The sequence below is a fragment of the Anolis carolinensis genome, unplaced genomic scaffold (assembly GCF_035594765.1).
Source record: "Anolis carolinensis isolate JA03-04 unplaced genomic scaffold, rAnoCar3.1.pri scaffold_24, whole genome shotgun sequence".
In the NCBI taxonomy this organism is placed as follows: domain Eukaryota; kingdom Metazoa; phylum Chordata; class Lepidosauria; order Squamata; family Dactyloidae; genus Anolis; species Anolis carolinensis.
Window position 1 is genome coordinate 85,760 of NW_026943833.1, and position 16,079 is coordinate 101,838.

At 37.0% G+C, this 16,079-nt stretch overlaps 1 protein-coding gene across 1 annotated transcript in view; it reads right to left on the minus strand.

Annotated features, from left to right (window-relative positions):
- Window positions 1-352: 352 nt before the first annotated feature.
- trpv4 (transient receptor potential cation channel subfamily V member 4) overlaps window positions 353-16,079 on the minus strand; it is a 42,855-nt gene continuing 27,128 nt past the window's right edge. The window contains exons 12-15 of the mRNA XM_062966584.1: window positions 13,158-13,462; window positions 7,927-8,054; window positions 7,599-7,720; window positions 353-544 (exon numbers count right to left, since the gene is read on the minus strand). Coding sequence (XP_062822654.1) covers window positions 429-544; window positions 7,599-7,720; window positions 7,927-8,054; window positions 13,158-13,462 — 671 coding nt within the window. The 3' untranslated portion in view covers window positions 353-428. The remainder of the gene's footprint in view (window positions 545-7,598; window positions 7,721-7,926; window positions 8,055-13,157; window positions 13,463-16,079) is intronic.

Here is a 16,079-nt window from a genome sequence, read left to right on the forward strand (position 1 = left end):
TACATTTGAATTATTAAAATTAAAATGGGATATAAACATTCTTCTGGAATTAAAATAAATAAGATGAATTAAAATTCAGATAAAATCAACATTTCCATAAATTAAAAATAAAATTAAAAACAAATTGTAAATAAATTGAAATCAATTTTAATGAAATGAATTTTAAATGAATTAAAATTAAGATGAAATTAAAACGCATATACTTCCCATAATTTAAAAAAAATCAAAATAAATAAATGTATAAATTAAAGACAAACTAAATTCCCTTATTTTTTATTAATTTACTTAAATTAAATTAATAAATAATCAGACATCCACGGAGTGCTTTGCGTTGGTTTTTTTTTTAATGGCCAAATAAATTAATTACATTTTTAAAAAATATATGTATATATATATATATATATATATACACATACATATGTACGTCTTTAGATCCGTGAGCCTTGTGTTGACGTTGGGTCCAACGGGATGACCACGTCTCGGTCCGTGGCCGAAGCCGCTTTGTTCAGCTCGACCGCACGTGGAACCACCGATGACCACCGGTCTGCGTTGAGAGAAGAAAAAAGTATATTATTAGATCCTAATAATAATAATAATAATATTAATAATAATAAATATAGCAAGACCCTTACGATATATGTTGTACAATTACTAACATTATTATATGTGTTGTCTGGGTATTACTATATTATTATTATTTTATTATTATATTCATACTATAATAATATAATAATATCCATATTATATATCTGTCTATTTCAGGTTACAGTGAGCACATCCCAGGGCTCATTTGCATAGCAAATATAGCAAGACCCTTACGATATATGTTGTACAATTACTAACATTATTATATGTGTTGTATGTTTATTATTATTATTTTATTATTCATACTATAATAATATAATAATATCCATATTATATATCTGTCTATTTCAGGTTACAGTGAGCACATCCCAGGGTTCATTTGCATAGCCCCGCCCACTGATTCTCCCTTACTGTTTCCTCACATTAAATATTAAAATAAAAATCCGTTATTTGCCTCCCAGTACGTTGCAGGTTACAGCGAGCACGTCCCAGGGTTCGTTTGCATAGCCCCGCCCACTAAATCTCCCATAACCCTTTCCTAACCTTTACTCACATTAAATATTAAAATTAAAATCCTTTATTTTATTATATTAATAGTATGATAATTTAATAATATCCATATTATATGTCTGTCTATCTCAGGTTACAGTGAGTACATCCCAGGGTTCATTTGCATAGCCCCACCCACTGATTTCCCATAACCCTTTCCTACCCTTTCCTCATATTAAATATTAAAATTAAAATCCTTTATTTCCCTCCCAGTACATTGTAGGTTACAGTGAGCACATCCCAGGGTTCATTTGCATAGCCCCGCCCACTGCATCTTCCATAACCCTTTCCTACCCTTTCCTCATATTAAATACTAAAATCCTTTATTTCCCTACCACTACATTGTAGGTTACAGTGAGCACATCCCAGGGTTCATTTGCATAGCCCTGCCACTGACTCTCCCATAACCCTTTCCTACCCTTGCCTCATATTAAATATTAAAATAAAAATCCTTTATTTTAAAATAATTAAAATGCAAAATGAAAGAAAGGAAAATAAAAGATATTTCCATGACTTAAATATTAAATCCTTAATTTTAAAAATAAAATAAAAAATACAATAAAATATAAAACAGATTTCCATAATTAAATGAAATTAGAAATACTTTAAACGTAGTTTAAAAAAATAAAAATAAAGTTTTAAAAATAAAATTATTATTATTATTATAATTATTATTAAAGTAGTTACGATGTAAAATAATATAAAGTTAAGTTTCCCGAATCAAACATTAATATAAAATAATTTCCATAGTTAAATGAAATTAGAAATACTTTAAACGTAGTTTAAAAAAATAAAAATAAAGTTTTAAAAATAAAATAATAATAATAATAATTAAAGTAGTTACGATGTAAAATAATATAAAGTTAAGTTTCCCGAATCAAACGTTAAATTAAAAATCCTTTCTTGTAAAATAATAGAAAATAAATATAAAATGAATTATAAAGGAAAATAAATAATTGAATATAAGATAAACATAAAATTGTTTTATAGAAAAATAATATAATAATACTATATTATACATCTATCTATATCTCTATATTATGTATCTATATCTACCTCCCTCCCAAGAGGCAGGTCAATATCCGTATAATATAAATAATAATGTAATATAAATAATGGTATTATATAATAGTATTAAGTAATAATATAATCGTATACTATGCATATAATCTATATAAATAATAATATAATGTCCGTCATATCTTGCAAACGACATGACCAAATGCTATGAAATTCGGACACAACGTAGTATTCGAACTGGCGAGTGTTTCAAGCCTATTCTCACAAACCTGACACACCTGACAATAGCAATATAATATGATATAAATAATAATGTAATATAAAAAATAGTATTCTATAATAGTATTATATAAATAATAATAGTAGTATAATATCCATATAAACTGTATAAATAAAAAATGTAATGTCCGTGCGTGAGGGACCTCGTATCTCCCAAACGACTCCACCAATTGCTATGAAATTCGGACACAACGTAGTATTCGAACTGGCGAGTGTTTCAAGCCCACTCTCACAAACCTGACACACCTGAGAAAGGTAAAATTGCAGACTAGTTTGGAGACCCCGTATCTCCCAAACGACTCCACCGATTGCTATGAAATTCGGACACAACATAGCATTCGAACTGGCGAGTGTTTCAAGCCCACTCTCACAAACCTGACACACCTGAGAAAGGTAAAATTGTAGACTAGTTTGGGGACCTCGTATCTCCCAAACGACTCCACCGATTTCTATGAAATTCGGACACAACGTAGTATTCGAACTGGCGAGTGTTTCAAGCCCACTCTCACAAACCTGACACACCTGACAATAGCAATATAATATGATATAAATAATAATGTAATATAAATAATAATATGCTATAATACTATTATATAAATAATAATAGTAGTATAATATCCATATAAACTGTATAAATAAAAAATGTAATGTCCGTGCGTGAGGGACCTCGTATCTCCCAAACGACTCCACCGAATTCTATGAAATTCGGACACAACATAGCGTTCGAACTGGCGAGTGTTTCAAGCCGACTCTCACAAACCTGACACTCCTGAGAAAGGTAAAATCATAGACTAGTTTGGGGACCTCGTATCTCCCAAACGACTCCACCGATTGCTATGAAATTCGGACACAACATAGCATTCGAACTGGCGAGTGTTTCAAGCCCACTCTCACAAACCTGACACACCTGAGAAAGGTAAAATCATAGACTAGTTTGGGGACCTCGTATCTCCCAAACGACTGCACCGAATGTTATGAAATTCGGACACGACATAGCATTTGAACTGGCGAGTGTTTCAAGCCCACTCTCACAAACCTGACACACCTGAGAAAGGTAAAATCATAGACTAGTTTGGGGACCTCGTATCTCCCAAACGACTCCACCGATTTCTATGAAATTCGGACACGACATAGCATTCGAACTGGCGAGTGTTTCAAGCCCACTCTCACAAACCTGACACACCTGAGAAAGGTAAAATCATAGACTAGTTTGGGGACCTCGTATCTCCCAAACGACTCCACCGATTTCTATGAAATTCGGACACAACGTAGCATTCGAACTGGCGAGTGTTTCAAGCCCACTCTCACAAACCTGACACACCTGAGAAAGGTAAAATCATAGACTAGTTTGGGGACCTCGTATCTCCCAAACGACTCCACCGATTTCTATGAAATTCGTACACGACATAGTATTCGAGGTAGCGAGTGTTTCAAGCCCACTCTCACAAACCTGACACACCTGAGAAAGGTAAAATCATAGACTAGTTTGGGGACCTCGTATCTCCCAAACGACTCCACCGATTTCTATGAAATTCGGACACGACATAGTATTCGAGGTAGCGAGTGTTTCAAGCCCACTCTCACAAACCTGACACACCTGAGAAAGGTAAAATCATAGACTAGTTTGGGGACCTCGTATCTCCCAAACGACTCCACCGATTTCTATGAAATTCGGACACGACATACTATTCGAGGTAGCGAGTGTTTCAAGCCCACTCTCACAAACCTGACACACCTGAGAAAGGTAAAATCACAGACTAGTTTGGAGACCCCGTATCTCCCAAACGACTCCACCGATTTCTATGAAATTCGGACACAACGTAGTATTCGAACTGGCGAGTGTTTCAAGCCCACTCTCACAAACCTGACACACCTGACAATAGCAATATAATATGATATAAATAATAATGTAATATAAAAAATAGTATTCTATAATAGTATTATATAAATAATAATAGTAGTATAATATCCATATAAACTGTATAAATAAAAAATGTAATGTCCGTGCGTGAGGGACCTCGTATCTCCCAAACGATTCCACCGATTTCTATGAAATTCGGACACAACATAGTATTCGAACTGGCGAGTGTTTCAAGCCTACTCTCACAAACCTGACACACCTGAGAAAGGTAAAATCACAGACTAGTTTGGAGACCCCGTATCTCCCAAACGGCTCGACCGATTGCTATGAAATTCGGACACAACACAATATTCGAACTGGCGAGTGTTTCAAGCCCACTCTCACAAACCTGACACACCTGAGAAAGGTAAAATCCTAGACTAGTTTGGAGACCTCGTATCTCCCAAACGACTCCACCGATTGCTATGAAATTCGGACACGACATAGCATTCGAACTGGCGAGTGTTTCAAGCCCACTCTCACAAACCTGACACACCTGAGAAAGGTAAAATCATAGACTAGTTTGGGAACCTCGTATCTCCCAAACGAATCCACCGATTGTTATGAAATTCGGACACGACATAGCATTCGAACTGGCGAGTGTTTCAAGCCCACTCTCACAAACCTGACACACCTGAGAAAGGTAAAATCATAGACTAGCTTGAGAACTTCGCATCTCGCAAACGACTCCACCGATTTCTATGAAATTCGGACACAACGTAGCATTCGAACTGGCGAGTGTTTCAAGCCCACTCTCACAAACCTGACACACCTGAGAAAGGTAAAATCATAGACTAGTTTGGGGACCTCGTATCTCCCAAACGACTCCACCGATTGTTATGAAATTCGGACACGACATAGCATTCGAACTGGCGAGTGTTTCAAGCCCACTCTCACAAACCTGACACACCTGAGAAAGGTAAAATCATAGACTAGTTTGGGGACCTCGTATCTCCCAAACGACTCCACCGATTTCTATGAAATTCGGACACGACATAGTATTCGAGGTAGCGAGTGTTTCAAGCCCACTCTCACAAACCTGACACACCTGAGAAAGGTAAAATCAAAGACTAGTTTGGGGACCTCGTATCTCCCAAACGACTCCACCGATTTCTATGAAATTCGGACACAACATAGCATTCGAACTGGCGAGTGTTTCAAGCCCACTCTCACAAACCTGACACACCTGAGAAAGGTAAAATCATAGACAAGTTTGGGGACCTCGTATCTCTCAAACGACTCCACCGATTGCTATGAAATTCGGACACAACATAGCATTCGAACTGGCGAGTGTTTCAAGCCCACTCTCACAAACCTGACACACCTGAGAAAGGTAAAATCATAGACAAGTTTGGGGACCTCGTATCTCTCAAACGACTCCACCGATTGCTATGAAATTCGGACACGACATAGTATTCGAGGTAGCGAGTGTTTCAAGCCCACTCTCACAAACCTGACACACCTGAGAAAGGTAAAATCATAGACTAGTTTGGGGACCTCGTATCTCCCAAACGACTCCACCGATTGCTATGAAATTCGGACACAACATAGCATTCGAACTGGCGAGTGTTTCAAGCCCACTCTCACAAACCTGACACTCCTGAGAAAGGTAAAATCATAGACTAGTTTGGGGACCTCGTATCTCCCAAACGACTCCACCGATTTCTATGAAATTCGGACACGACATAGCATTCGAACTGGCGAGTGTTTCAAGCCCACTCTCACAAACCTGACACACCTGAGAAAGGTAAAATCACAGACTAGTTTGGGGACCTCGTATCTCCCAAACGACACGACCAAATGCTATGAAATTCGGACACAACATAGCATTCGAACTGGCGAGTGTTTCAAGCCCACTCTCACAAACCTGACACACCTGAGAAAGGTAAAATCATAGACTAGTTTGGGGACCTCGTATCTCCCAAACGACTCCACCGATTGCTATGAAATTCGGACACAACGTAGCATTCGAACTGGCGAGTGTTTCAAGCCCACTTTCACAAACCTGACACACCTGAGAAAGGTAAAATCACAGACTAGTTTGGGGACCTCGTATCTCCCAAACGACACGACCGATTGCTATGAAATTCGGACACAACGTAGCATTCGAACTGGCGAGTGTTTCAAGCCCACTCTCACAAACCTGACACACCTGAGAAAGGTAAAATCATAGACTAGTTTGGGGACCTCGTATCTCCCAAAGGACTCCACCGATTTCTATGAAATTCGGACACAACATAGCATTCGAACTGGCGAGTGTTTCAAGCCCACTCTCACAAACCTGACACACCTGACAATAGCAATATAATATGATATAAATAATAATGTAATATAAAAATAGTATTCTATAATAGTAATATATAAATAATAATAGTAGTATAATATCCATATAAACTGTATAAATAAAAAATGTAATGTCCGTCAGTGAGGGACCTCGTATCTCCCAAACGACTCCACCGATTGCTATGAAATTCGGACACAACATAGCATTCGAACTGGCGAGTGTTTCAAGCCCACTCTCACAAACCTGACACACCTGAGAAAGGTAAAATCACAGACTAGCTTGGAGACCTCGTATCTCCCAAACGACTCCACCGATTTCTATGAAATTCGGACACAACGTAGTATTCGAACTGGCGAGTGTTTCAAGCCCACTCTCACAAACCTGACACACCTGAGAAAGGTAAAATCACAGACTAGCTTGGAGACCTCGTATCTCCCAAACGACTCCACCGATTGCTATGAAATTCGGACACAACATAGCATTCGATCTGGCGAGTGTTTCAAGCCCACTCTCACAAACCTGACACGCCTGAGAAAGGTAAAATCATAGACTAGCTTGAGAACTTCGCATCTCCCAAACGACTCCACCGATTTCTATGAAATTCGGACACGACGTAGCATTCGAACTGGCGAGTGTTTCAAGCCCACTCTCACAAACCTGACACACCTGAGAAAGGTAAAATCATAGACTAGCTTGAGAACTTCGCATCTCCCAAACGACTCCACCGATTTCTATGAAATTCGGACACGACGTAGCATTCGAACTGGCGAGTGTTTCAAGCCTACTCTCACAAACCTGACACACCTGAGAAAGGTAAAATCCTAGACTAGTTTGGAGACCTCGTATCTCCCAAACGACTCCACCGATTGTTATGAAATTCGGACACGACATAGCATTCGAACTGGCGAGTGTTTCAAGCCTACTCTCACAAACTTAACACGCCTGATAATAGCAATATTATATAATATAAATAGTGCTGACCTCTGCGCAGCCTGCCTACGGTCTGGGAGAAGCCGTGATACTGGTAGGTCTCGTTCTTCCCCGGGTCTTCGTTGATCAAGCCTAAGTTCTGGTTCCAATGGGACCAATTGACTTCGTCCACTCTAGGATTGAGAAGTATATATGATATAATATTTAATATAATAATAATAATAATAATAATAATATAGTATAGCATAATAAAATGCTACAAAATAATATAGTAATAAAATACTAATAAAATAATTATATTATACTATGTTAATATAGTAATATAATAATAATATAATCATGAACCCCCAAAGGTCATCTAGACCGATCCGCTCTTTACCTGAAGCACCACCGTCGGTCGGGGGTCCCGTCCAGAGACTTGCCCACCGTCACCATTTCTCCCGACCGGAAGGCCTTGCGAAGGAAAACAGGGAAGGACCGCTCGATATCCAGGATAGTGGTCGCCCACTAGGAAACATTATTATTATTATTATTATTATTATTATTATTATTATTATTATTATGTTATAATATTTATTTTAATAATTATTATATTACTATATTAAATTATTTTTATTATATAATTATATTTGTTCTATATATTTATTATATAATTATATTCGTTCTATATATTTATTTAATTGTTTTTATGTTATATTATTATTTTATTTTATTTATTATTGCCTTACATTTCCCTTGGGCGACACCTAGTGTTGAGTCTTATATTGCAAGCCCATAGTCTTCTATGGCAGGCCATTCATTACATTGCTCTTTAGTGACACCTAGTGTTCGGTCTTATATTGCAAGCCCATAGTCTTGTATGGCAAGCTATTTATTGCACTGCTCTTTGGTGCCATCTAATAATATTTTATTTCTATCTAGTGTATTCATATTATTTAATTATATTATTATTATATTATTATATTATTATTATATTATTATATTATATTATATTATTGTTAATTTATTATTTTATTATTATAAGATTATTATTATATTACATTATTATTTTATTGTTATTTTATTGTTTTATTATTATAAGATTATTATATTACTATTATATTATTATTTTTGTTATTTTGTTATTTTATTATTATAAGATTATTATTATATTACTATTATATTACTATTTTATTGTTAATTTATTATTTTAGTATTATAAGATTATTATTATATTACATTATTATTTTATTGTTATTTTATTGTTTTATTATTATAACATTATTATTATATTACTATTATATTATTATTTTATTGTTATTTTGTTGTTTTATTATAACATTATTATATTACTATTATATTATTATTTTTGTAATTTTGTTATTTTATTATTATAAGGTTATTATTATATTACTATTGTATTACTATTTTATTGTTATTTTATTATTTTATTATTATTACATTATTATATTACAAGTATATTATTTTATTGTTATTTTATTGTTTTATTATAACATTATTATATTACTATTGTATTATTATTTTTGTTATTTTGTTATTTTATTATTATAAGGTTATTATTATATTATTATGATATTACTATTTTATTGTTACTTTATTATTTCATTATTATAACATTATAATTTTACTATTATATTATTTTATTATTATTTTATTATTTTAGTATTATAAGATTATTATTATATTACTATTATATTACTATTGTATTATTTCATTGTTATTTTAGTATTATAAAATTACTTTATTTTATATATAAATTATTTTTGCAATATAAGACTGAATCCTAGGTGTAATTAATAATAATAATAATGTAATAACGTATAACGATTAAATAATATCACCATTTATTGTTATTTATTAAAGATTACTATATTTTATATATTACTGAATTATTTTTGCAATATAAGACTAAACCCTAGTTGTAATTAATAATAATAACACCACTAAGAAATAATATCACTGTTTATTGTTATTTATTATTATTAAATAATAACATTTAATATTCCTATGGGCTTGCAATATAAGACTCAACACCAGGTGTCGCCAAAGGGCAATGTAATATAATAATATAATAGTAATGATGTAATAATAATATAATGAAATACAATAATAATAGTAATAAAGAATTATAATATAATAAATAATAATAACTATATAATATAATAACACTAGACGGCACCAAAGGGCAATGCAGTGAATAGCTTGCCATAGAAGCCTATGAGCTTGCAATATAAGACTGAACACAAGGTGGCACTAAAGAGCAAAGTAATATAATAATATAATTGTAATGATATAATATAATAAATAATAATATATAATGTAATATATAATATAATATAGTATATATAATATAATATAATATAATATATAATATATAATATATAATATATGGCACCGAAGGGCAATGTAATGAATAGCTGGCCATATAAGATCGAGCATGAGGAGGCACTAAAGAGCAATGTAATATAAAATAATATAACATATTGATGAAATAATGATAGTATATTACAATACAATAAAATAATAATTAAATACTAAAATGAATAAAATCATAACTAAATAATATATCATTACATTATATTATTGTTATATTTTTTTTTGCAATATAAGACTGAACACTAGATGTCGCCAAAGGGCAATACAATGAATTGCTTGCCATAGAAGCCTATGGCCTTGCAATATACCATTGACCACTAGATGCCGCCAAAGGGCAATGCAATGAATGGCTTGCCATAGAAGCCTATGGCCTTGCAATATAAGACTGAACACTAGGTGTCGCCAAAGGGCAATGCAATAATAGCTTTGCCATAGAAGCCTATGGCCTTGCAATATAAGACTGAACACTAGGTGTCGCCAAAGGGCAATGCATTAAATAGCTTTGCCATAGAAGCCTATGGGCTTGCAATATACCATTGACCACTAGATGCCACCAAAGGGCAATGCAATGAATGGCTTGCCATAGAAGCCTATGGCCTTGCAATATAAGACTGAACACTAGGTGTCGCCAAAGCGCAATGCAATAATAGCTTTGCCATAGAAGCCTATGGGCTTGCAATATACCACTGACCACTAGATGCCGCCAAAGGGCAATGCAATGAATGGCTTGCCATAGAAGCCTATGGCCTTGCAATATAAGACTGAACACTAGGTGTCGCCAAAGGGCAATGCAATAATAGCTTTGCCATAGAAGCCTATGGGCTTGCAATATACCACTGACCACTAGATGCCGCCAAAGGGCAATGCAATGAATGGCTTGCCATAGAAGCCTATGGCCTTGCAATATAAGACTGAACACTAGGTGTCGCCAAAGGGCAATGCATTAAATAGCTTTGCCATAGAAGCCTATGGGCTTGCAATATACCATTGACCACTAGATGCCACCAAAGGGCAATGCAATGAATGGCTTGCCATAGAAGCCTATGGCCTTGCAATATAAGACTGAACACTAGGTGTCGCCAAAGGGCAATGCATTAAATAGCTTTGCCATAGAAGCCTATGGGCTTGCAATATACCATTGACCACTAGATGCCACCAAAGGGCAATGCAATGAATGGCTTGCCATAGAAGCCTATGGCCTTGCAATATAAGACTGAACACTAGGTGTCGCCAAAGCGCAATGCAATAATAGCTTTGCCATAGAAGCCTATGGGCTTGCAATATACCACTGACCACTAGATGCCGCCAAAGGGCAATGCAATGAATGGCTTGCCATAGAAGCCTATGGCCTTGCAATATAAGACTGAACACTAGGTGTCGCCAAAGGGCAATGCATTAAATAGCTTGCCATAGAAGCCTATGGGCTTGCAATATACCACTGACCACTAGATGCCGCCAAAGGGCAATGCAATGAATGGCTTGCCATAGAAGCCTATGGCCTTGCAATATAAGACTGAACACTAGGTGTCGCCAAAGCGCAATGCAATAATAGCTTTGCCATAGAAGCCTATGGGCTTGCAATATACCACTGACCACTAGATGCCGCCAAAGGGCAATGCAATGAATGGCTTGCCATAGAAGCCTATGGCCTTGCAATATAAGACTGAACACTAGGTGTCGCCAAAGCGCAATGCATTAAATAGCTTGCCATAGAAGCCTATGGGCTTGCAATATACCATTGACCACTAGATGCCACCAAAGGGCAATGCAATGAATGGCTTGCCATAGAAGCCTATGGCCTTGCAATATAAGACTGAACACTAGGTGTCGCCAAAGCGCAATGCATTAAATAGCTTGCCATAGAAGCCTATGGGCTTGCAATATACCATTGACCACTAGATGCCACCAAAGGGCAATGCAATGAATGGCTTGCCATAGAAGCCTATGGCCTTGCAATATAAGACTGAACACTAGGTGTCGCCAAAGGGCAATGCATTAAATAGCTTTGCCATAGAAGCCTATGGGCTTGCAATATACCATTGACCACTAGATGCCACCAAAGGGCAATGCAATGAATGGCTTGCCATAGAAGCCTATGGCCTTGCAATATAAGACTGAACACTAGGTGTCGCCAAAGGGCAATGCATTAAATAGCTTGCCATAGAAGCCTATGGGCTTGCAATATACCACTGACCACTAGATGCCGCCAAAGGGCAATGCAATGAATGGCTTGCCATAGAAGCCTATGGCCTTGCAATATAAGACTGAACACTAGGTGTCGCCAAAGCGCAATGCAATAATAGCTTTGCCATAGAAGCCTATGGGCTTGCAATATACCACTGACCACTAGATGCCGCCAAAGGGCAATGCAATGAATGGCTTGCCATAGAAGCCTATGGCCTTGCAATATAAGACTGAACACTAGGTGTCGCCAAAGCGCAATGCAATAATAGCTTGCCATAGAAGCCTATGGGCTTGCAATATACCATTGACCACTAGATGCCACCAAAGGGCAATGCAATGAATGGCTTGCCATAGAAGCCTATGGCCTTGCAATATAAGACTGAACACTAGGTGTCGCCAAAGGGCAATGCATTAAATAGCTTTGCCATAGAAGCCTATGGGCTTGCAATATACCATTGACCACTAGATGCCACCAAAGGGCAATGCAATGAATGGCTTGCCATAGAAGCCTATGGCCTTGCAATATAAGACTGAACACTAGGTGTCGCCAAAGGGCAATGCATTAAATAGCTTGCCATAGAAGCCTATGGGCTTGCAATATACCACTGACCACTAGATGCCGCCAAAGGGCAATGCAATGAATGGCTTGCCATAGAAGCCTATGGCCTTGCAATATAAGACTGAACACTAGGTGTCGCCAAAGGGCAATGCAATAATAGCTTTGCCATAGAAGCCTATGGGCTTGCAATATACCATTGACCACTAGATGCCGCCAAAGGGCAATGCAATGAATGGCTTGCCATAGAAGCCTATGGCCTTGCAATATAAGACTGAACACTAGGTGTCGCCAAAGGGCAATGCATTAAATAGCTTGCCATAGAAGCCTATGGGCTTGCAATATCAGACTGAACACTAGGTGTCGCCAAAGGGCAATGCAATAATAGCTTTGCCATAGAAGCCTATGGGCTTGCAATATACCACTGACCACTAGATGCCGCCACAGTCAATGGAGATTTGCATGGGGCGCCATCCTTCTGGATCTCGACCCACCTGGAGCTTCCAGATCTGCTTGCTCTCCTTGGAGACCTGCCCCACGGTCTCCCCCATGAGGGCGATGAGCATGTTGAGGAGGAGGACGAAGGTGAGGATGATGTAGGTGACCAGCAGGACGGCGAAGACCCCCGGGTACTTGGCGTTCTCGATCATCTCCAGGTCGCCCATCCCGATGGTCAGCTTGAAGAGGTCCAGCAGGAACGTGCTGAAGGTCCGGCTGTCCCGGCAGGACGGGTAGGACGGGGCCGTGCAGTTCGGACAACGGTCGGCGTTCGGGCACGGGTTCAACAGGGAGACCAAGGCTGGAGGACCAAGAGAGTGGACTTTAATATTCCTAATGGGTTGCCATATAAGACTGAACCCTAGGTGTAATTAATACTGATAATACATTGTTATTTATTATTATTATTATTAAATAATAATATTAAATACTAGCTGTGCCCGGCCACGCGTTGCTGTGGCTTTTTTTTTTTTGGTGTTTCCGTGTCTTAGAGGGGGGGAATCCTTTGTTGGGAGGTGTTAGGTGGCCCTGATTGTTTCCTGGATGGAATTCCTTTGTTTTCAGAGTGTTGCTCTTTATTTTGTGTTTTGAGATGAGAGAGTGATGAGTACCGAATGGGTTTGGACCTTCAAAGAGTGGGTATTTCCCTGTTTGGGGGGGGGGGGGAGGAATCCTTTGTTGAGCGTAAGAACGTAGAGATGTGGATGAGGGGTTGTGTTGTCAATTTTCTAGGTTGGGGGGCCTTTAGTTTTGTTGTTTTGCCCGGTGGAGTGACACCATTATCCTTTTATATTTATAGACTAGCTGTGCCCGGCCACGTGTTGCTGTGGCAAAGTGGTGGTGGTATTGGTTAAAAATTGTTGTGTAATTTTTATTTGACGGTATTTGTATTTTTAAATTTTTTTATTGTAAGTTATCTTTTTATTTATTATATTTTATTTTCTTGTATTATTTTTAGTTATTTTCTGTTATTATGGTATTTTATTGTATTGATTTTTTAGTGTTTTTAATTATTTTTAGTGTTTTTTATTATTTTTATTGGGTTGCTAGGAGATCAAGTTGGAGGGGTTTAGCCTTCTAACTGGCAGCAATTGGATAAAAGCAATTATTCCTCTCTCTCTAATTAGGACTTTATTTTTCTTTTCTTTTTGTTGTATCAACCTAGAGGCGTGGATGATGTGTTGTGTTGTCAAATTTCGAGGTTGGGTGGCCTGTAGTTTTGTTGTTTTGTGGGTCGCCGTGATGCCATCACTCTTTTATATATATAGATTCCTATGGGGTTGCAATATAAGACGGAACACTAGGTGTCGCCAAAGGGCAATGCAATGAATAGCTTGCCATAGAAGACCATGGGCTTGCAATATAGGAGTGACCACTAGATGTCACCACAGTCAATGGAGTTTTGCATTAGGCTATGTAGAAGGCAACCCTAAAGGTCATCTAGACTACCTAATGGGTACCCCAATGGTCATCTAGATCAAGTAGGGTCAAGAGATCATAAAGGTCATCTAGACTATGTACAAGGGGACACTAAAGGTCATGTAGACCATGTAGAAGGGGACCCTAAAGGTCATCTAGACTACCTAATGGGTACCCTAATGGTCATCAAGACCAAGTAGGGTCAGAAGGGGACCCTAAAGGTCATCTAGACCAAGTAGAAGGGGACTCTAAAAGTCATGTAGACTATGTGAAAGGTGACTCTAGAGGTCATCTAGTCTACATAAATCTATGTAATCTAGAACAAGTAGAGTCAGATAGGGATCCTATAGACAATTCGAAGGGGATCCTAAGGTCATCTAGACCAAGTAGATTTAGGAGACCCTAAAGGTCATCTAGACTACATAATGGGTACCCTAATGGTCATCTAGACCAAGTAGGTTCAGAAGGGGACCCCAAACTAATCTAGACCATCTAGTCAGAAAGAGATCCAATAGAACAAGTAGAGGAGACCTAAAGGTCATTGAGACCAAGTAGAAGGAGACCCTAAAGGTCATCTAGACTATGTAGAAAGGGACCCCAAAGGGCATATAAGACCAATAAGAATCAGAAAGGGGAGCCTATTTTATTTATTTTATTTTATTTATAATGTAATCATTATAATATAATTATAATAGTATTTTATATTTTATTATTATTATATTAATTTAGTATAAATCTATTTTATTTTATTAATTTATTTTATTATGTTAATTATTTTAGTTCATGATTATATTATTACATATAAATGTAGCAAATAAATAAATAAATCATTATATTATATAATTATAATAGTATTTTTATATTTTGTCATATTATGATATTAATTTACTATTTTATTTTATTATTTTATTATATTTATTATCTTTCACTGCCCTTTGGCGACACCTACTGTTCAGTGTTATATTGCAAGCTATTAGTTTCATCCCCCTTTAGCGACACCTACTGTTCAGTGTTATATTGCGAGCTCATTGTCTTTTATGAAGGGCAAAGGGAGTAGATTTTGGACCCTAAAAGGTCATCTAGACCAAGTTGAAGGGGATCCTAAGGGTCATCAAGACCAACTAGAGTCAGAAGAGGGTCCTACAGGTCATCTAGACCAAGTAGAATAGGACCTAAAGGTCATCTGGACCAAGTAGTATGGGACCCGAAAGGTCATCTAGACCAAGTAGTATGGGACCCGAAAGGTCATGTAGACCAAGTAGACTCAGAAGGGGGTCCAAAAGGTCATCTAGACCAAGTAGAATGGGACCCGAAAGGTCATCTAGACCAAGTAGAATGGGACCCTGAAGGTCATCTAGACCAAATAATCTCAGAAGGTGGTCCTACAGGTCATCTAGACCAAGTAGTGTGGCACCCAAAAGGTTATCTAGACCAAATAGACTCAGAAGAAAGTCCTAAAGGTAATCTAGACCAAGTTGAAGGGGATCCTAAGGGTCATC